At 51.5% G+C, this 16,781-nt stretch overlaps 1 protein-coding gene across 1 annotated transcript in view; it reads right to left on the reverse strand.

The window, feature by feature from the left end:
- Nucleotides 1-7,727, reverse strand: part of GPC4 (glypican 4) — a 62,731-nt gene extending 55,004 nt beyond the window's left edge. The window contains exon 1 of the mRNA XM_085230344.1: nucleotides 7,349-7,727. Within this exon, the coding sequence (XP_085086470.1) occupies nucleotides 7,349-7,517 (169 nt within the window). The 5' untranslated portion in view covers nucleotides 7,518-7,727. The remainder of the gene's footprint in view (nucleotides 1-7,348) is intronic.
- Nucleotides 7,728-16,781: the final 9,054 nt, after the last annotated feature.

Here is a 16,781-nt window from a genome sequence, read left to right on the forward strand (position 1 = left end):
CGCCCAGCTAATCCAGGAGTGTCAGAGAATCACAGCACGGCTTGGGTTGGAAGGAACCTTGAAGATCGTTCTGTTCTGATCCCCCTTGGCGTGGGCAGGGATGCCAAACAACCTCAGCGGTGCAGATTGGTGCTTCCAATACACAACAGACCCCGGGTTTTTCTGCTGGTGGAAGCAGGTTGATGGATTTCCATCCTCACCGCTAGCTAAAACCAACAGTTCTTAGTACAAACATAAACACTGCACTGAGAAATCAACCCAAATGGATTGAAACCCCACTGTGTGAAGAAGCCCAGATGACCCAAACTATTACCTGGCTCTTTCAGAAGCTTCAGTAAGGAGCTGTGACTGTGTCACTGTGCCTGCAGAGTGGACACAGCCCAGACTGATGGTCCCCACACCACCTCTGGGCTACAGTGGGATGCGATGAAACCAAACTGACAAGTAACTGCGCTAAAGGAAAGTTCTCTCATTATGAGAGCTAATGAAAGCCAACCGCAATTATTATGTAAACAGCACTGAATCACAAGCAGATGCTATCGAAGCCATTTTTCCCCCCAGTAAGAAGAAAAGCACATGGTCCCATGGCATCCACAGCTCAGTGTCTGCACAGAGCCAAACCCAGTTTGTTTGCTTTCCTTCAGCCCAAACATGAGCAGCAGCACTGCTCTACCCTTATCTGCACACAGGGCTTGTGCCTTGCTGTGGGACCAGCATCACCTCGTTCTGTCCCCAGCCCTGCTGCCACCTCAGCACCGTGCACAGCAGGTACTACACTGTAGGAGCACACCTTGCCTGGCACCACCAACACCCATCACCAGCGGTCTGCAGACGCACACTGCTGCTCCCATGCCCCAGCAAAGGGCAGACCCCAGCTACAGAAACGGTCTGTTATCCTCCTGCAACCTCAGTGAGAACAACAACAAAAAAAATAATAGTAATCCAACCCCACCTTACACAACTCAGAGCAAAGGCAAAGCCAGGTACCCACACACACCTGGCAAGGCAATTCACTTGCAGCAGGTTTCTAATTGTTCTGGTGCCTTTGATCACAGCGATGCCCTGTCCTCTCATGGGAATGGGCCAAGGAAACCCAGGGTACGTGCATGAGGTTGTTTCCCCCCTCGCTGCTATCACACACAGTCTTACCCTATTTCAGGGAAATTTCTTTGTAACAGCACCCACTGGAGCTGGGCGAAGCTGTTTGCTCTTTCATCCTCCATGAGGCAAAGTTACCTTCTGAGCTGACAAACAAACAAAAAGGCACCTTGTGAAGCAGCTCCCTGAAGCCAGATGGCTAAAAGGCACTCCAACAAGATCCTCGCGTTTGTAGAAATAGCAAAAAGCAGTGTTTCCAACCAGTAAAATCCTGGCTCCATCCTTATATTGAATCCAAACAGGCTCTGCTCTTCAGAAAGGGAAACAAAACGGACAGCACAGAGAAGCAAAAAGTTTCTATTGAAACCCTTGTAATCTTCTTAAAACACCATTATTAAAACCTGCAGCACCAGCCAAGAGTGATTTATCATTGCCTGTCATCACATCCTGCAGCACAGGGATTTTTGTACCTAACAGTCAATGCTACCAAGCTCCAGCCCCAATGCATCATTTCTTAAAGCTGGCTCTTTTCTGCCAGAAAAATCCCCAAATCCCAGAGTTTTTGCGACCCAGCACCAAGCAGTGAGCGTGGCATCTGCAGGACCCAAAACAAAGGTGTTTTGAAGCAGGAGGATGTTATAAGTCAATGTAGGTAAACAATACATAGACAGTTATTCCAGCTTCTTTCTAAAGAGTCAATGGGCCGTAAAGACTTGGGCTGCCTCTTCCGAAGGCACCATGAGGCACCTGGATCTCGCAGAGCTCTCCAAAATCCAGACACCCTGACATTTGGGGTTTTCCTGTGAAGCTGTTTCTCTCACACACCCCAAATCACCAGCAATTTCTAGAATAGCACTACAAACCACAAGAGGTTAAACCTCCTGCACTGTATTTAAACTAACCTAACTGTGACCCCAGGAAAGGAACAGCCATTGGATGTTGTGGTTCTGTAGAAACTCAATTACCAAAGCCAATTTCCTATGAGTATTTGAAAAAAAAAAAAAAAGAAGAAGAAGAAGAAAGAAAAGCAGCAACAATGCCGACAATGTGTATGGGCCACATATTTTCACCTCCTGAAAGCTGGCCCGTAAGAGATCAGTTTCTATTCCCACAGAAATGTTGAAACATATTTTAAACATTTCATCATTGTTTGTTCCCATCTGAATTTGCTTAAAATCCAGACAATTCTCAACTCCTCAATTGGAAACATTAAGAGAAATGCTCCCTCAAAATCCTTTGGTCCGGGCAGATGAGAGAGGGATGGACATCCCAAAACCTCTGCTGGAAAGGGAAAGTAGTCCATGAAACACTAAGGAAAGTCTTTAAACTAGGAAGCAGGTGAGACAGGCCATAGCAAAGTCATTCTTTTTTAATTAAAATGCTTGGCAATTAAAAATAACAATAAAGGAGGCAGCAGCTTCCTTCCAGAGATGCACAAAGCCCAGCAAACAGACTGGAAGAGGTTGCTACAGGGGAGCTCATGGAGCTCACAAGGTAATTCAGGGAGCAGGGGCGAGAATTCAAGAGTTTTCCTGAGCCCTCACATTGCTTAGCAATGGGAGAAGGAAGTTATCTTCATAATCTCAGAAGAAAGAGAAAGCAGAAGGAATGCGAGGAATGCGAGGAGGTTATTGCCCCGGAGACCAGCGCTGGCAGCCCCCCGCCCCCGGGAGCTGGAGGGGGGGCACAGAGCTTTTTGGTTAACAAGGACTTCCTTGGAAAGGGGAAAAAAAAGAAAAAAAAAAAAAAAAGAGAATGGAAAAAAAAGGCAAGCAGAACAAAAGCAGGGAATTAATCCCGAGGATCGCTCTTTTTTGGAAGGAGGTGAAAGATTTTGCAGCAGACACAGCAGTGCTTTCCAGGGAGTGGTGGGGTCACCATCCATGGTGGTGTTCCAGAACTGTGGGGATGAGGCACTGAGGGATGTGGGGCTGTGGGCATGGTGAGGTGGGTTGGGGCTGGACTTGGACATCTTAGTGGTCCTTTCTAACCTTAATGATTCTACCATTCTACCATGATTCTCCATCACAGTGCCGCCCAAACCTTCTCCATCGACACACAGCCTTGGCTGCACCCCAGAGATCAACACACTGCCCACAGCCAGGACAGTAGCTGCCAGCCCACCCCACCTCCACATGCACCAGCATCTTGCTGGGACTCTTCCAGCCTCCATCATTGCCTACCTACACCTCCAAGAAAAAAAAAAAAAAAAAAAAAAGCCTCTTCTGAGACCTTCTCCCACCAGGGTCACCTCAAACCCACAGCTCACAGCCTCATTTCAGCCTAAGCATTCCCTGCTCCTAGCCCAGAAGGGACGAACACACAGTGCAGGGAGACACAGCATCCCACAGCACGACAGCTCTGCCCGGCGCCTCGCTCTGCTGCAGTCTCAGGGAGAATAAAAAGCCTGTTGACATACGAAAGCCACAGAAAATCTCCCTGAAATTACAAAACAGTCCTAAAAACATTGTGCAGGAGGCCTGAGCTGCGCAGTGTACACACTCCCATTCAGCCTTTTAAAAAACAGCTGCACGTCTAAGGAAACATCTGATAATTAAGGCGATTTTAACAATAGATAATCATTTGACTACGAATCGTACGGAATGTAACGACTGCTTATTCTGGCAGAAAAAACAGAACTTTCTATGAAGCATCTGCCAAGGAAAACGATACTCCCACTCAGCCCGGACCGCTGCGCGCGGTTGCCGGTAACCACACAGTGCACGAGGACACAACGTGCTGCTGTAGTGGAGCAGCTCTGCAAGCTGCCGGAGCGCAGCGCAGCCCCGGTTTCCAGCAGTCTCTCTGCTCCCAAGCGGGTGCTCGCACGCTGCCAGCTGCCCCCCGCTGCTCCCAGTTGCTCGATGACATTAGAAGCGGCTAAAAATACTTCCAGCGTTTTGCTCATTTGCTTTTCCGAGCTTGTCACAAGGATGTTCTCCGACGGTTCCCTCCCGGCCCGTGGACAATCGTTCTATTAATGCACCCCAGGGTGGGAGACAGCAGCCCCGGCTCCGTCAGGCAGCCAGGCACACCTGCACCAGTGCTCCCTGGGGCCAGTCCCTTCCCCAGAGCCCACAGCACGTTTCCGTTGCCCAGGAGGGCACAGCTGGGTGACGCAGTGGTGACAGCACCCAGGTGACAAGGGGACAGCAGGGCACTCCTCCAGCAGATTCAGGCAAGATCCTAAAAGCCCAAAGCTGAGGGGCCAAGTGATTCCTCAGCCACAAGGAAAAGAACCTCTCCCATGCACCACCACCAGACCTATTCCATGAGATTGGATTAAATGAGAAATAAAAGCATCGCTCCTAAGATTGCAGAGCTCTGCCTGCTTGCAGCCATCTAAAAGCCAACGTTTTCCAAATCTGCCTCAGGAACTCCTCTAAAACCTCCACACGAGGAAATGAGGAGATGGGAACACATTACACCTCCACAGGGCACCCCCAGGTTAACGGATGATACCTTCCACCCATCAGAGAGAGCTCTTTTCCTTTTTAATTGGGGAAAAGAAACATCTCCTTCCTACAGCTCGCAGGAAAAGGGAAGAGATTTCCATGAGTCCAATGCCTTGGAGCAAGAAGAAGCCTCAGCTGGAAGGAACGCTGGGTTTTTGGTTTTAAATCACAGCCACCCACTGGGATCTCAGGGATGCCACCACCCCCAGCACCAGCTCGCTTCCTACACCACACCAACAGAGATGCTCCCAGTGCCAACCCTCCACACCAGGCAGCTCTAAGTGCAACAGAAGCAAGACTGCACATCACTGTGACACAACGTATCATAGGGCCACAGGGCAGAAGCTCCTACAGACCTCACCTTAAGAAAATCCCTGCGCAGATTTCTCCTGGTGGTATCTCTTAACACCTGCAACACCAAGTTTAAATGAAAGGAAACAATTCCTCTGCTTTCCTCGCTACAAAGAACAGGTTATACACCTCTCCTCAAGCAAGGAGCTGACCAGCTGTGCACTTCTTTCAGAAATGCCCATGTACATCGGCAAGATATAATTAAAATACATGTAAATGGCAGGTAATATCATATTCTAAACCTAATCTAAATAAATATTAACTCGAACTCCCTGGTAATTATGCGCAAAGAATACCCATTTAATGCAACCAGAACATCAATGGCGTGGATAAAACAAAAAATAAAAAATCAGCCCATTGCAGCACAATGCTGCACTAACCTGATGCTCTGGAAGAACATAAATAGGGTGAAATACCCACATGAGATGCCACCATGTCCTAGAAGGACTCCTGCACCCACCAAGTGAGGACGTGTCCCACTTGCTGTCACACAGCTCACTGCAGGGATGTGTCTGCCCACACTGCTGCATGTTGACAACTCAAGGCCACCAGATCTGTAGGCTGGGTAAACCCCGCTCCGACAGCAGAGAAATCCTACAAAAAGCAGTTTGCTACAGCCTGTAGGGCACCTTTTTGGAGACACACGAGGAAGTCTGGCTGTGCACCGTGATCTGAAGCAGTTCTGCAGGAGGATGGGAGAGCAGCACACAGCCTAGCAAACCAGCACCGAAATGTAAAGCAGAACCCAGCAGACTTGGGCTCCTTCCCTCACACACATCATCTCAGAGCACATCGCCTTCACCTGAATTGCCAATGGGGACCAAAGGTCTGGCTGATGACTCATTTTTGGAGGCACGATCTGCACTGCAGACCTTCTGTACCCAGGTCAGACCTCAGCCCCCCATTAGGGTCACAGGAGGCACCCGGTGTGCTCACGAAGCCCAAAGCAGCAGGATGAGCTGTGAGCACTTCTTCATTTGCACACAATGGCTGAGGAGCAGCCCAAGGGGGGGGGGGGGTCAGAAGCCTTTTAATACCACACACACCAAAACCACCGCATTTGCAGGGGAATATGAAACTGCAGCAGGTGTTGCACCCCACGCGAGGTTTAAGTCCAAGGGCAGCAGCACTCAAGGCACGCTGCACTTTCAAGGAGCACGCAGTGCACTGTACTTAGAGCTTTCCACCAAGCCTTTTAACATTTAACACAGAACTGCAGAGGACCTGTTGCAGATGCAGTTTTCTCACATCCCCAGCACAATGACATAACCCAGGTGGTGTGTTCAGCGTGGCACAGCAGAAAGCCCCTTACCTTACCTTGCTCCTCGCACATCTCTGAGCCCTCCTTGCAAAAGGTCAGCTTCATGAGCACTACTACCAGGATCCAACCTGACATCCCCCAGAGATCACCTTAAATACCAATCTATGAGATAAGGACTGGGACAAACCTTCCAGACACTGGGTGTACAAGGAAACCTGCCCATGTCCCGCTCCTCAAATCAAAGATAAACCCATTTATTAGAGACCTTCCCAAAGCAGGGAGAGAGGAGAGAGTATTTTAACTCCAACTGCTCAGACGTTTCTCATTAAAATATTTCTTGGAGAAGTAAACGGGCCCTCAATTTCACTAGTCACGGGAGAAATGAGAACCATTAGTCTGCCAATATAAAAGTGCATCCGATTGAAATCATTTCAAGGATAACGTATGCGGAACTGGAGGGAGTGCCAATGCTAAAGATTACCCCCAACTTCTATATCTGCCATCTAAAGGTATTTACTTGGGGTCTGTCTGTGTTGTGACAGCGTCCCAGACTGAAATGAATGCCTCTAACACTCCACATTTTTGAACCATTCAGTCATGCATTTTTGTTATTGTTAAAAGTAGTGCGAAATTGCAGTGCATGAGCCGGAGTCCTTGGTGGTCTCCGAGGATTCCAGCTAAAAAGGCACTTCCTTTGTTCCGCGGAGAATGCGGTCCAGTAGGTCATTCAGAAGGGGAAATAAAAGCAGCAGCCCTGGGAGGGAGACGAAGGATGAAACAAAAAGAATAAAATGTTTTGGGTGTGAGCACATTAGCTACCATTTCCTACTGCTGCCGGCTGCGAGCACTCCTGTCCCCGGGATGCGCGAGTACCTCGGGATGGGGAAAAAAAAAAAAAAAAAAAAAGGAATAAAAAAAAAGGAAAGAAAGAAAAAGAAATCATTTCGCTGAGACTTCGCCCGGCGGTACCGGGACGGCTCCGGAGGGGGAACGGCGGCCGCAGCACCGCCTGCGGGAGCGAGCGAGCCGGCAACAGGCGCGGGCCCGGCCCGGCTGAGCTCGGGGAGCCGCACCGGGATCCGGAGCCGCAGCCCGGCAGCGGGAAGGCGGCCGCCCCGCGGAGCCCGGCCCGGCGGAGCGCGGGGCTCCGAGCACAAAGGAGCCGCGATCCTCCCCGACTCACCGCTGATCTCGTGGCTGGGCGCTTCGCTCTGGCTGAAGCCTTTGGCGGCGTAGAGCCTCCGCACTTCGGAGCAACTTTTAGCGCGGGGCTCGGCGGCCAGAAGCAGCGGCAGGCTGAGGGCGGCTAAAGTGCAGACGAGGGGCGGCAGGGAGCCGCGCCGCCGCGGCATGGTGCGGGCGGGCGGGGGGGGGCCGCCGGGGCCGCGGCCGGGGGAGCGCGGCCCGAAGCCGGAGCCGGCCCTCCGCCGAGCCCGCGCCGCGCAGGAGCCGCGCCCGCTGCCGTGCACCCCGCTCCGCTCCGCCGCGGCTCCGCTCCGCTGGGCCGTGCGTGCGGCGGCGCTCTGCAAACTTGGCCCGGCAGGAAGCACATGGGGTGGTGGTGGTGGAGGAGGTGGAGGAGGAGGGAGAGAGGGAGGAGGAGGAGGAGGAGGGAGGCGGGGAGGGCGGCAGCCAAGCAGGATCGCGCAGGGCTGGGACAAGCCTCTACAGCCCCCGGGAAACTCAGGAGCCGGGATCCACCCGCCCGGAGAGGCGGAGCGGAGCTCGCAGCCCAACCCGCGGCTGCACGCTCGCCCCGAGCGGGAGATCTTCCCCGCCGCCCGGACCCGGCCCGGAGCCGCCTCCTCCCAGCGGGGCTGCGGGGACCCTACCTGGCTCCGGGGGGAGGAAATCCTTCGGTGCGGGCTGGAGGCGGCCATTCGTTTTGAACTGGAGCTGGAAATGCTGCGGCTCTGCTCCAGGTTTAATACATTCACTAAGCCGATGAGTTTTGACATCGCTGTGACAGGTTTGAACGGTGAGCATGAAGCACTCGTCAAAACTGACTTTCGTTGGTTGGTTTTCTTTTCTATTATTTTTTTTTTCCCCACCGTTTTCCTGTTTCCAAGAGTTTTCTGGAGGAAGGCCTCGGCAGCAGAACCTACGTGTGCTGGATGCTCAGCCGTGTGCTCGCAGCCCTGCAAACACACGAGCTGGGCAGCTGGGTGAGTGCTGGGGGCAGCCCGTGTGTGCACACCTCGTGCTTCAGCCCAGCCACGCTGCCTTCTGCTGTTCACTGAGAATCACTGAAGCGGTTCCGCAAGAGTGAAAGGCACCATCCCAATTTCAGCAGGCTGTAGTGTTGCTTAAGGGTCTGCTAAAGGCCAGGTGAGGATGGTCCATTACTAAAAGCGGCTCGTTAAGCTGTGTCTCATTAGCCGTGTGCTGTGTTGAGGGACATGGTGGTGATGGGCTGACTGTTGGACTGAAGGATCTTAGAGCTGTTTTTCAACCTTAATGATTCAATGGTTTTCTGGCAGAGGATAAGGGGTGGGGGAGGACTCAGCTCTCCCACACCACCACCAGGATCCCCAGTGCTCCTCAAGTCAAACCAACTGCGGCCCCACATGTGCAACACGGGAACCTGTGGCCTTCAGACACCCCCCAGCACATGGTGACCAGAGATGGAATGCACAGGGTTCCCACTGCTTACAGGAACACAAACTGTCCTTCAGGCAAAACCTTTCAGCAGTGAGGCCAGCAGCTCCAGGATGCAACTGGAAATCACCCCAAAAAGTGAGGGAAAGTGAGAGGGCACCACGAGGGGAGGCTGACACAGGTGAAGAAGCTTGGGGACAGTCACCCTGCCATGCATGGGGCCGGTGGGACGAGGCAGGCCTGAAGTTCTCATGAAGTTATAAAAGTGTCCCGAGAGAGAATAATCCTCTGGGATGTGGCCTTGCAATGTATGACGGAGTTCTGGTTTTCAAAGTGCTACCTCACCCTCCCAGCCTTTATTTGAAGAGACAATGTGAATTTTAAAGAGAACTCAGCAGGGAGCACTGCATTTTTTATTCCAAAGAGAGAGAGAAAACGAGAGTGAGAAAGTCTGTGGGGTTAGAGACAGCTTTGCCATTTGTTGTTCCCCATAATCCCATACCTCGGCAGGATTTAAGAAACCTCCTGAAAAACACGGAGGGTTTTGTCGACTGCTCCATCAAGTAGTTAAATCAAAGGCTGCAGCAAAACAATGGGAGTGCCTGAAATTTTTCATGAAAAACTTTGTTTAAAAAGAATGGAAAAGTGGCCTCTCTCTCAAAAAAAAGGACATTTTTCACTGGATTTTTTCTAATTCTGCAGTGTTTCTTCGCTTCTGGCAGAATAAACCTCCCCGACCTCTTCACCCCAAACTTCTTGAATCATTCCCCTTTCCCATTTCTCTCTGTTTCCCAGGAGAAGAGTGAAGGGGAAAACTTCCATTTTAGTTTTAAGAAGATGGTGAGTGGGTTTACTTCAGGGCAAAAAGTCTCACTTGCATCTCCTTCCCACTTCCCTCAAGGTCTCCCCCAGCTGTGTCTCCACCACCAGCCCCAGTGTTTCTTTCCCAGCCCCACAAAACCTCATGGCCCCCTGTGATGGAGGCTGTGGACACAGAGCTGCAGCTCCTGGGTACTCCCTCCTGCATCATGGGCATCCCAATGGTGGACACCAAGCATGTCATGGCACACACAACTTTAAATCCTCTCTGGAGGAATTGGTACAAACCCTTCACAGGGGTGCAGGAAATCAGCACAAAGCTGTCACCTGGAGTCTGTCACGAGGATGGGGGGGATTCTGCTTGTTGCAAGATGAGGCTCTGAATATGGGTTTCGAATGTCAACAGCCTGATATTTTAGGGTGAGCAGATCCGGTGTTGGAGCACGGGCTGATGTCTCCATTTCTTTTTATTGCTTATTTTTATCCCGGGACTCCTTCACCCCATCCAGCACACAGAAACATCCTGCTGTGGCTGCTCAGTGCAGGGTTCTGGGTTTGCCTCTCAGTGCCTTCTGCAGCAGGGATGCTGCACATCGGGTGCACGCTTCCTAGAAGAGTGCAAACCAAAGCAAGCTGGAAAGATACAAGGAGGGCGATGGGGAGCAGGCTGGGTGGTGCAGTGGGGCTGTTTCCATGCTTCACTCAGCATCCCATTCCCAAAACCATTTTCAAGACATAGGGCTCGCTGTATAGAGCTCAAGACCCTCTCCATTTTAGGGAATGCCAGCACTTGTCTCTTCCCCAGCTGCACAAGGAGTCGGCTCTGTCCTGTCCCCAGACACCCGTGGAGGAGACCTGGGGACACAGAGCTTTGAAGGGCACAGGAATGCACTCATTTGCACAGATTTCCATGCCTGTGCTTCCCAGCTCTCCCCAAAGCGACTGTGCAGCAGATGGCTCTGACGCGCAGCGCTCACACCCAGCGGATAAAAATATTCCCCAGCAGATTCCCAGCAAGCTCACGTCACTCAGCGTCACTCCAGGGCTGGCCACAGCCACTTCAGCTCCGAGGGTCCCCAGGCTGTGTCCCCCTCTGTTGCCACTACAGGGGAGTCCTGCTCCATGGCAGTGGCACAGGAGGGTCCCCTGCAGCCCGGTTGGTCCTAGCACAGTGCTACGGTAGCTGACCAAGAAAACAGTCAGCAAGGGGAAAAGGACTAAAGATGGGAAGCAGGACTCGTTTGGATACAGGTAAATCCACATACGCACTCAGCCAGTAGCACAGCATCCTCAGGGTTTTGCCCACTACCCGTGCAGCCTCCCAGCACCTGGATAACACAGCACTCCACTGGTGGGCTCACAGAACCCTGGAGTGGGGGAGATTAGGACTGGAAGACCTAATGCCTGGTAGGACTGACCCCAAGCTGTGTTGTCCCCTTCTGCTCCCCAAATCCCTCCTCAATGCAGCCTGTCCCAGCTCCTGGCTCAGTATCTTACAGTACAAAAGCATTTCCTAATGTAAATCAGAATTGGCACTGCCTAAAATTGTGTAATATCTCCACATTACCTGAGCTTGCCTATGCCAACTATTAAACCCATGCAGTACAGCCAGAATAAGCAGTGTTCTGCTGTGCTCAGCAAGGTCATCCCAGTCCTGTTGGCACTGGGCACCTCCACAGGCCTCCCAATGGGACAAGCAGCACCCATCCAGGGCTGGAGCTGGAGCAGAGAGGTGAAAGTTGGCTCCTTGTGGTCTGCAAATGTGAATGGTGCTGTCAGGGTGAGCTCTGCAGATCCTCATTGCAGCACCCAGTACTTCATCCAGGGACTTTATTTCTCCCAGAGTGCTATTTAAAAATATATATATTTTCATTCCCCTCCACTCTCACCCCCCAGCCCTCATAGTTTAAAGTTTTCAGATGGAAATGTGCAAGTTGGAACTTGCGGGCAGCAAACTGGAGCTTGTGAGGAGAGCAGAGGGAGAAAAAGCAGCGAGATCTGCTCCGAGTGCCAGCAATTGTTTTTATCCTTTCCAGATGAAGGGAAAAGATCATATTATTTGTTCAGCGTAAAGTTCCAGATTTTCAGGAATGAAATCTGAGAGCAACATGTCAACATGTCTTGGGAGCTGCAGTGGATGGCGTCCTTTGTGCTCCCGGTGCGCTCAGCGGGTACAAAAAAAAAGCTCCATTCTCACACTCTGAAGTGGTGGCATTAGATATCAGCAAGATAATGGGCCCAGCGCCCGGCTCTGGTGCTGCTCCCAGCAGAACGGCCCCAGGCAGCCGGCTTTGATGTGCTCATTTATTTGCCTTTTCTTCTTGCAGATGATATTTTTAACCAATATTGCGGTTTGGGCATAGATCGGGGAGAAAGGGGAAAAAAAACTGAGAGTCGTTTTATTGCAGGAGGAGGAAGAAAGGGGGGAAAGAAAAAAAAAAAAAGAAAAAAAAAAAAGGGGGAAACCACTCGGCCATTTGTTACCCCGCAGACGTTTCCTGCCGTAAATCACCCAGGAGTGCGGTCACACAGTTGGAGGGACGTGGGACGTCAGCGGCGGTGCCAGGGGCTGTCCAGCACGCAGCCCTGAGGCATTTGCACTTGAATCCACAGGGAAAGAGAGGGAGATGGTGGGGTCAGGGCTGTGGCCAGTGGTAAGGTTCAGCGGGGCTGAGTGATGGATGTGTGTGGCGGTGTGGGTGGCCACAGGACCAGCAGCGTGCCCCATATGGGATGGGGACAGTGGGAGCAGTGCTGCTCCTTTGATGTGCTGTCTGGTTGTCCCCAGTGTGGAGGTGCAGGGATGAGGCCGGCATCCTACCTACTGCTGCATCATTGCTTTGCACCTCTTTGGCCCTGATCTGGTCTAAAATGGCAGATCCAGGGATGGCTCTTGGTGCAAAGCAGCTTGCTCTCCCCCTGGCAGCACACTGTACTCCCCACTGCCTGCTCTTATAGAGACCCTGGGATGAATACTCAGCCCAGGCTCCTAAATGAGTGGAAAAACATTCAGCAATTCTCAGTGCTGATGGCCAAACCAAAGTTATCCATGGAAAAATGCATTTTGACGCACAGCATCTTAACTGAAGTTGAGGAAACGAAGCACGATGGAGCTGCAACAGGTCTGACAGCAAGCGGTGTGTTGAGCTCCTGCCATCCAGGTTGCACAACACCGAATGCAAGTGCCCAGTGCTTGGATTGGTGTCTTAGCTCTTTAAAGAGGAATTTTCTTATTAGTCTCTTTTTTTTTCCAAGTCCCAAGGCTGCAGCAGGAATACTCACACCCAAAACATGCAAAACCAGATGGCAGGGATGGAACTCCAAATCAATTATTTTTTAATTTAAAAATTCTTTTAAATTTAATTTGGTCCCTAAAGCAGGCCAGGCTGCCTTGGGGCCTCCTTCACCAGTTGCACGCTGCTGGGATGATGATACCGTGACATTTCCAATGACAGTGGCTCCTGGGGGTGTTTTCCTGCACAGCCCCCCTAAGCCCCACTCATCTCAGAGGCACACAATGCTCCTGAGTTGCTGCAGCCACATCTGAAGCACAGCATCGTGCAGCTGGATGAGCAAAGGGTCCCATCCCAAAATGGGTTTGCTGAAGGGGAAAGCAGAGCTGGAAAGGCTGCAGTACACCCAGAGTGCTTCACCATCTTTCCTGTTATTCCTCACGTTGCTAAAGCAATGGGCTGCTGTCTGGTGAAAGATGCTGCAACGTGCAGCAGCAATGCTGGGGTTCAAAAGCAAGAGCACCTGGCCTTGATCCCAGTGGTACTCTCCAGTGGAGAAATGTGAGTGTCTTACATGGCCAACAATTCAGTGCTGCACAGTGCCCAGGGCTCAGCCTCCCAGTGCTGAGATGTGATGGAGGGTGGAGCATCAGCAACGTGCACACTTGGATGAGCTCTCAGTGCTAATCACACCAGGGTACACTGAGAACATTAATTTTTGATTAACAATTTGGTTAACTGGCCACACAAATCCCTTGGCCAGGTGGACTAGCAGCAATTGTGGCACTGATCCGGGTGGTAACACCTGGGGATACAGCCCTGAAATGTGCCAGAACGATGCACTCAGTTCCTCCTGCACTGATCTCATTGCCTGCACAGCCGGGTCCCACGTGGGTTTGGTAGCAAGAGGAACGGCTAAAGGGGAGCAGCAGCCCCTCCGCCAGCACAGCCCAGGTCCTGGCCTGACAGCAGCCCTGGCAAACATCCGCACACCCATCTTACACTGACAGCAATAAGATCAAGAGCAAACAGCAGAGCTTGCAGCCAGGCGCCACGTGATGTGTTGTAAAAGAGGTGGTAAGAGCTGTCTGAGCAGCGCTGGGGAATCCACTTATCTCACCCAGCGGACAGAGGGACGCGAGGAGCTTGGAATGGGAGATGGGATTATTGCGGTGCTGCCCGAGTCTGGCACCCATCAGGGACCGCTTGGTCTCTTCAAACTCAACCAGCGATGTGTACCCGGCCTCAAGCGATCGGTCACCAAACGCTGTGAAATGCTTCAGGCAAGCAGCACGGAGGTCCGAGGATGCGTGCGGGCTGAGCTGCAGAGCAGTTATTGTAATTACGGTTATTATCATGACAGTTACCACTGTCATGCCAGCATATACGAGCAGCACTCTTCTCCCTAGAGGTGACTCTGTGACAGTCCTTCTGGAGGTGACACCCGGCACAGGACACCCCATGGCAGCTGCCACCCCACCACAAACACATGGCACCCGCACCCTCTGAGTGCCCCATGGCAGAACGGGGCCATCCCCCACTTCTGCAGCCTTCTCCCTTTGGTCCCCTGGAAAGACAAGTGATCAGTGGGGGAGAAAACCTTCAGCTTCACAATGCAGCAACAGCACGAGGGGAAGCAGGAGGTGAGATGCTGGCTTCCCCTGAACACCACCGCAGACATGGAGTGGGGGAACTGGCGACAAGATCTTGCCTCTATTTCTGTGCCCTTTTTTTTAAAAACTTTTTTTTTTTCATTGTGGTTGCACATTTGGTGTGTGCAGGGCGGTTTCTGTAAACACAAGGCAGCGTATGTAATACTAAATAAAGCAGCATGCAAATCCCATAGCCACATTCGCAATCCGCAGACATGCAGTGTTTAAAAGGTGCAAGACCCACGTCTCTATTTATTCCTTCCCCAGCAGATAGATGACTGCTCAACATTTGCATCCAAGCTGTTGCACACAGCTATGGCTCATTTCCCCGCCTGGACATTCTGCCCCAGCACCACAGCTCTGAAGAAAATCCCAGTGGTGCAAACAAAGTTTTTCCCCAGTGCTGGAATGGAGCTGTGACCCAATGCCATTGCGGCACATCCGCATTGCTTGGTGCTTTGTGACCATCCCATGTGCACAGAGGGTGAGAAAGACGTAAATAAATCCACTCTTTCTTCCAGATGTTTGACTTTAGTGAGTGATTAGTGGACTAATTCTCATCTTGTTTCTATTGCAATGGCAAACACGCTTTATCCTCTTTCCAATGGCTCCCTTGGGACCCAGAACAACAGTCCACAGCAATGAGTCCTGACAGTGTTGCTGGTGCTGGTAGGAATGGTCCTAAGCCATGTTTGCTAAAGGAAAAAGAAGAGAGATTTATTTTTCTATGCACCTGCAAGCCCAGATCACTGCTTCCTGAAACCAGACCAGAATGGGCTAAGTGTGGTATATGAGGTGTGGTGGTTATAGGAAACTGTGTGCCCAAGAATGACTCCTAGGGCTGTTCTGAGGGTGGAGTGGTCACAGCAGCATGACACAAAACACAGAAGCCACCCCCCGAAGGGCAGGATGCAGCACAAAGATTGTGTTTTTCTGCCCCTGCAGCTCAGGTTGGGCTGGGGGAGAGCACAGGGCAGCACCCAGCAGCAGCACCTGTGATGGTCTTATGCTAAGAGGCAGCAATTAAGGCAGGCATGACAGGGCACAAGCACAGATCATCATCCTCCCACATGCCCTGACCCCCCTGCAATTACCCATGCCAATCAGCACCCTCGCTGCTTGGCCCAGCAGCATCCCAGTATTGCCCAGCGTTCCCCACGCCTGCAGCACAGCTGGCAGCACACACTGAGGGATGGGCCCAGCACTACACCAAGGCTGCCCACAACGTGAAGGCAGCACTGCACCTTGCTGCACTGGGAACAGCATCCTCTGCTCTAACGGGGCACCCCAGGACAAGTCCTGGGTGGTGCTGCGGGTCTCAGATGGATACCATGAGTCATTCTGCCACCATCTTCCTTTTACTACTTCTCTATTTATTTTTTTTTTCCAGAAAACATTGTTTTTCCATCAAACGGGAACGATCCCACCCAATACCAGGAATCTTGCTAGAAGAAGTCCAGATGACAAGTTCTCAGAAAACACTGTCAGCTGCTGACATCCAGCTTCAAGAGCCGTGCTCCAGCGTTAACCAGAACCAAGAGGGACAGCGCATCGCCTGGCGCATCCTGAAGTGCCACGAGACGCCTGCACCCCACAACGGCCCCATTTCACACCATAGGGAAGGCCGCCACTTCAGTGCACTCCCCAACAGAATGTACACAAATGTGACTCTCCTTCACATTGGTAATAAACAGCCTCTTGCTTTGCTATCTGCCCCGTGTTTATTTTCCCATTTGCTGACGCGGTGGATGGTAATAGAATATGACACTGATGGGATACAGGCTGCTGCAGACCCAGACTGGTTCTGCTGGTTGGGAATGTGGCAGGGCAGTCAGGAAAAGCCTCTGTGTGCCTCTGACTGCCCAGGAGCATCAGGAATAATGCTGCATAACCCTAATGGTGCCTTTGCTGTCCCAGGTGGCTTTTGCAGGAGGAAGATGCAGCCCCTTGCAGCCCAGGGCTGGATGTGAGCTTCAGCTCCGAGCATGCTTTGGGCAATACAGCACCAAGATGTTTGTTTTCAAAGGGATACAATGTTTGACAAAATAAACAATATTTGATTAATGCTGACTGCTTTTCTGTTGGTTTTTTTTTTTTTTTGGTTTTTTTTTTTTTGTTGGTTTGGTTTGGTTTTTTGGTTCTTTTTTGTTTTTTTGTTTTTTTGTTTTGAATGCAGTAAACCCTCTAACTGTATAAACATGCCAGGGCTGCTTCATCTGTCTATATCAAAACTTCAGTTACCTCATCTCTGGGGAATGTCCTTCAGTAAGGCTCTGACAATCTTCTTTAGGGGGTTGGTGGCTGCTTTTTTTTT

The sequence above is a fragment of the Meleagris gallopavo genome, chromosome 9 (genome assembly GCF_905368555.1).
Source record: "Meleagris gallopavo chromosome 9, MGAL_WU_HG_1.1, whole genome shotgun sequence".
Lineage (NCBI taxonomy): Eukaryota > Metazoa > Chordata > Aves > Galliformes > Phasianidae > Meleagris > Meleagris gallopavo.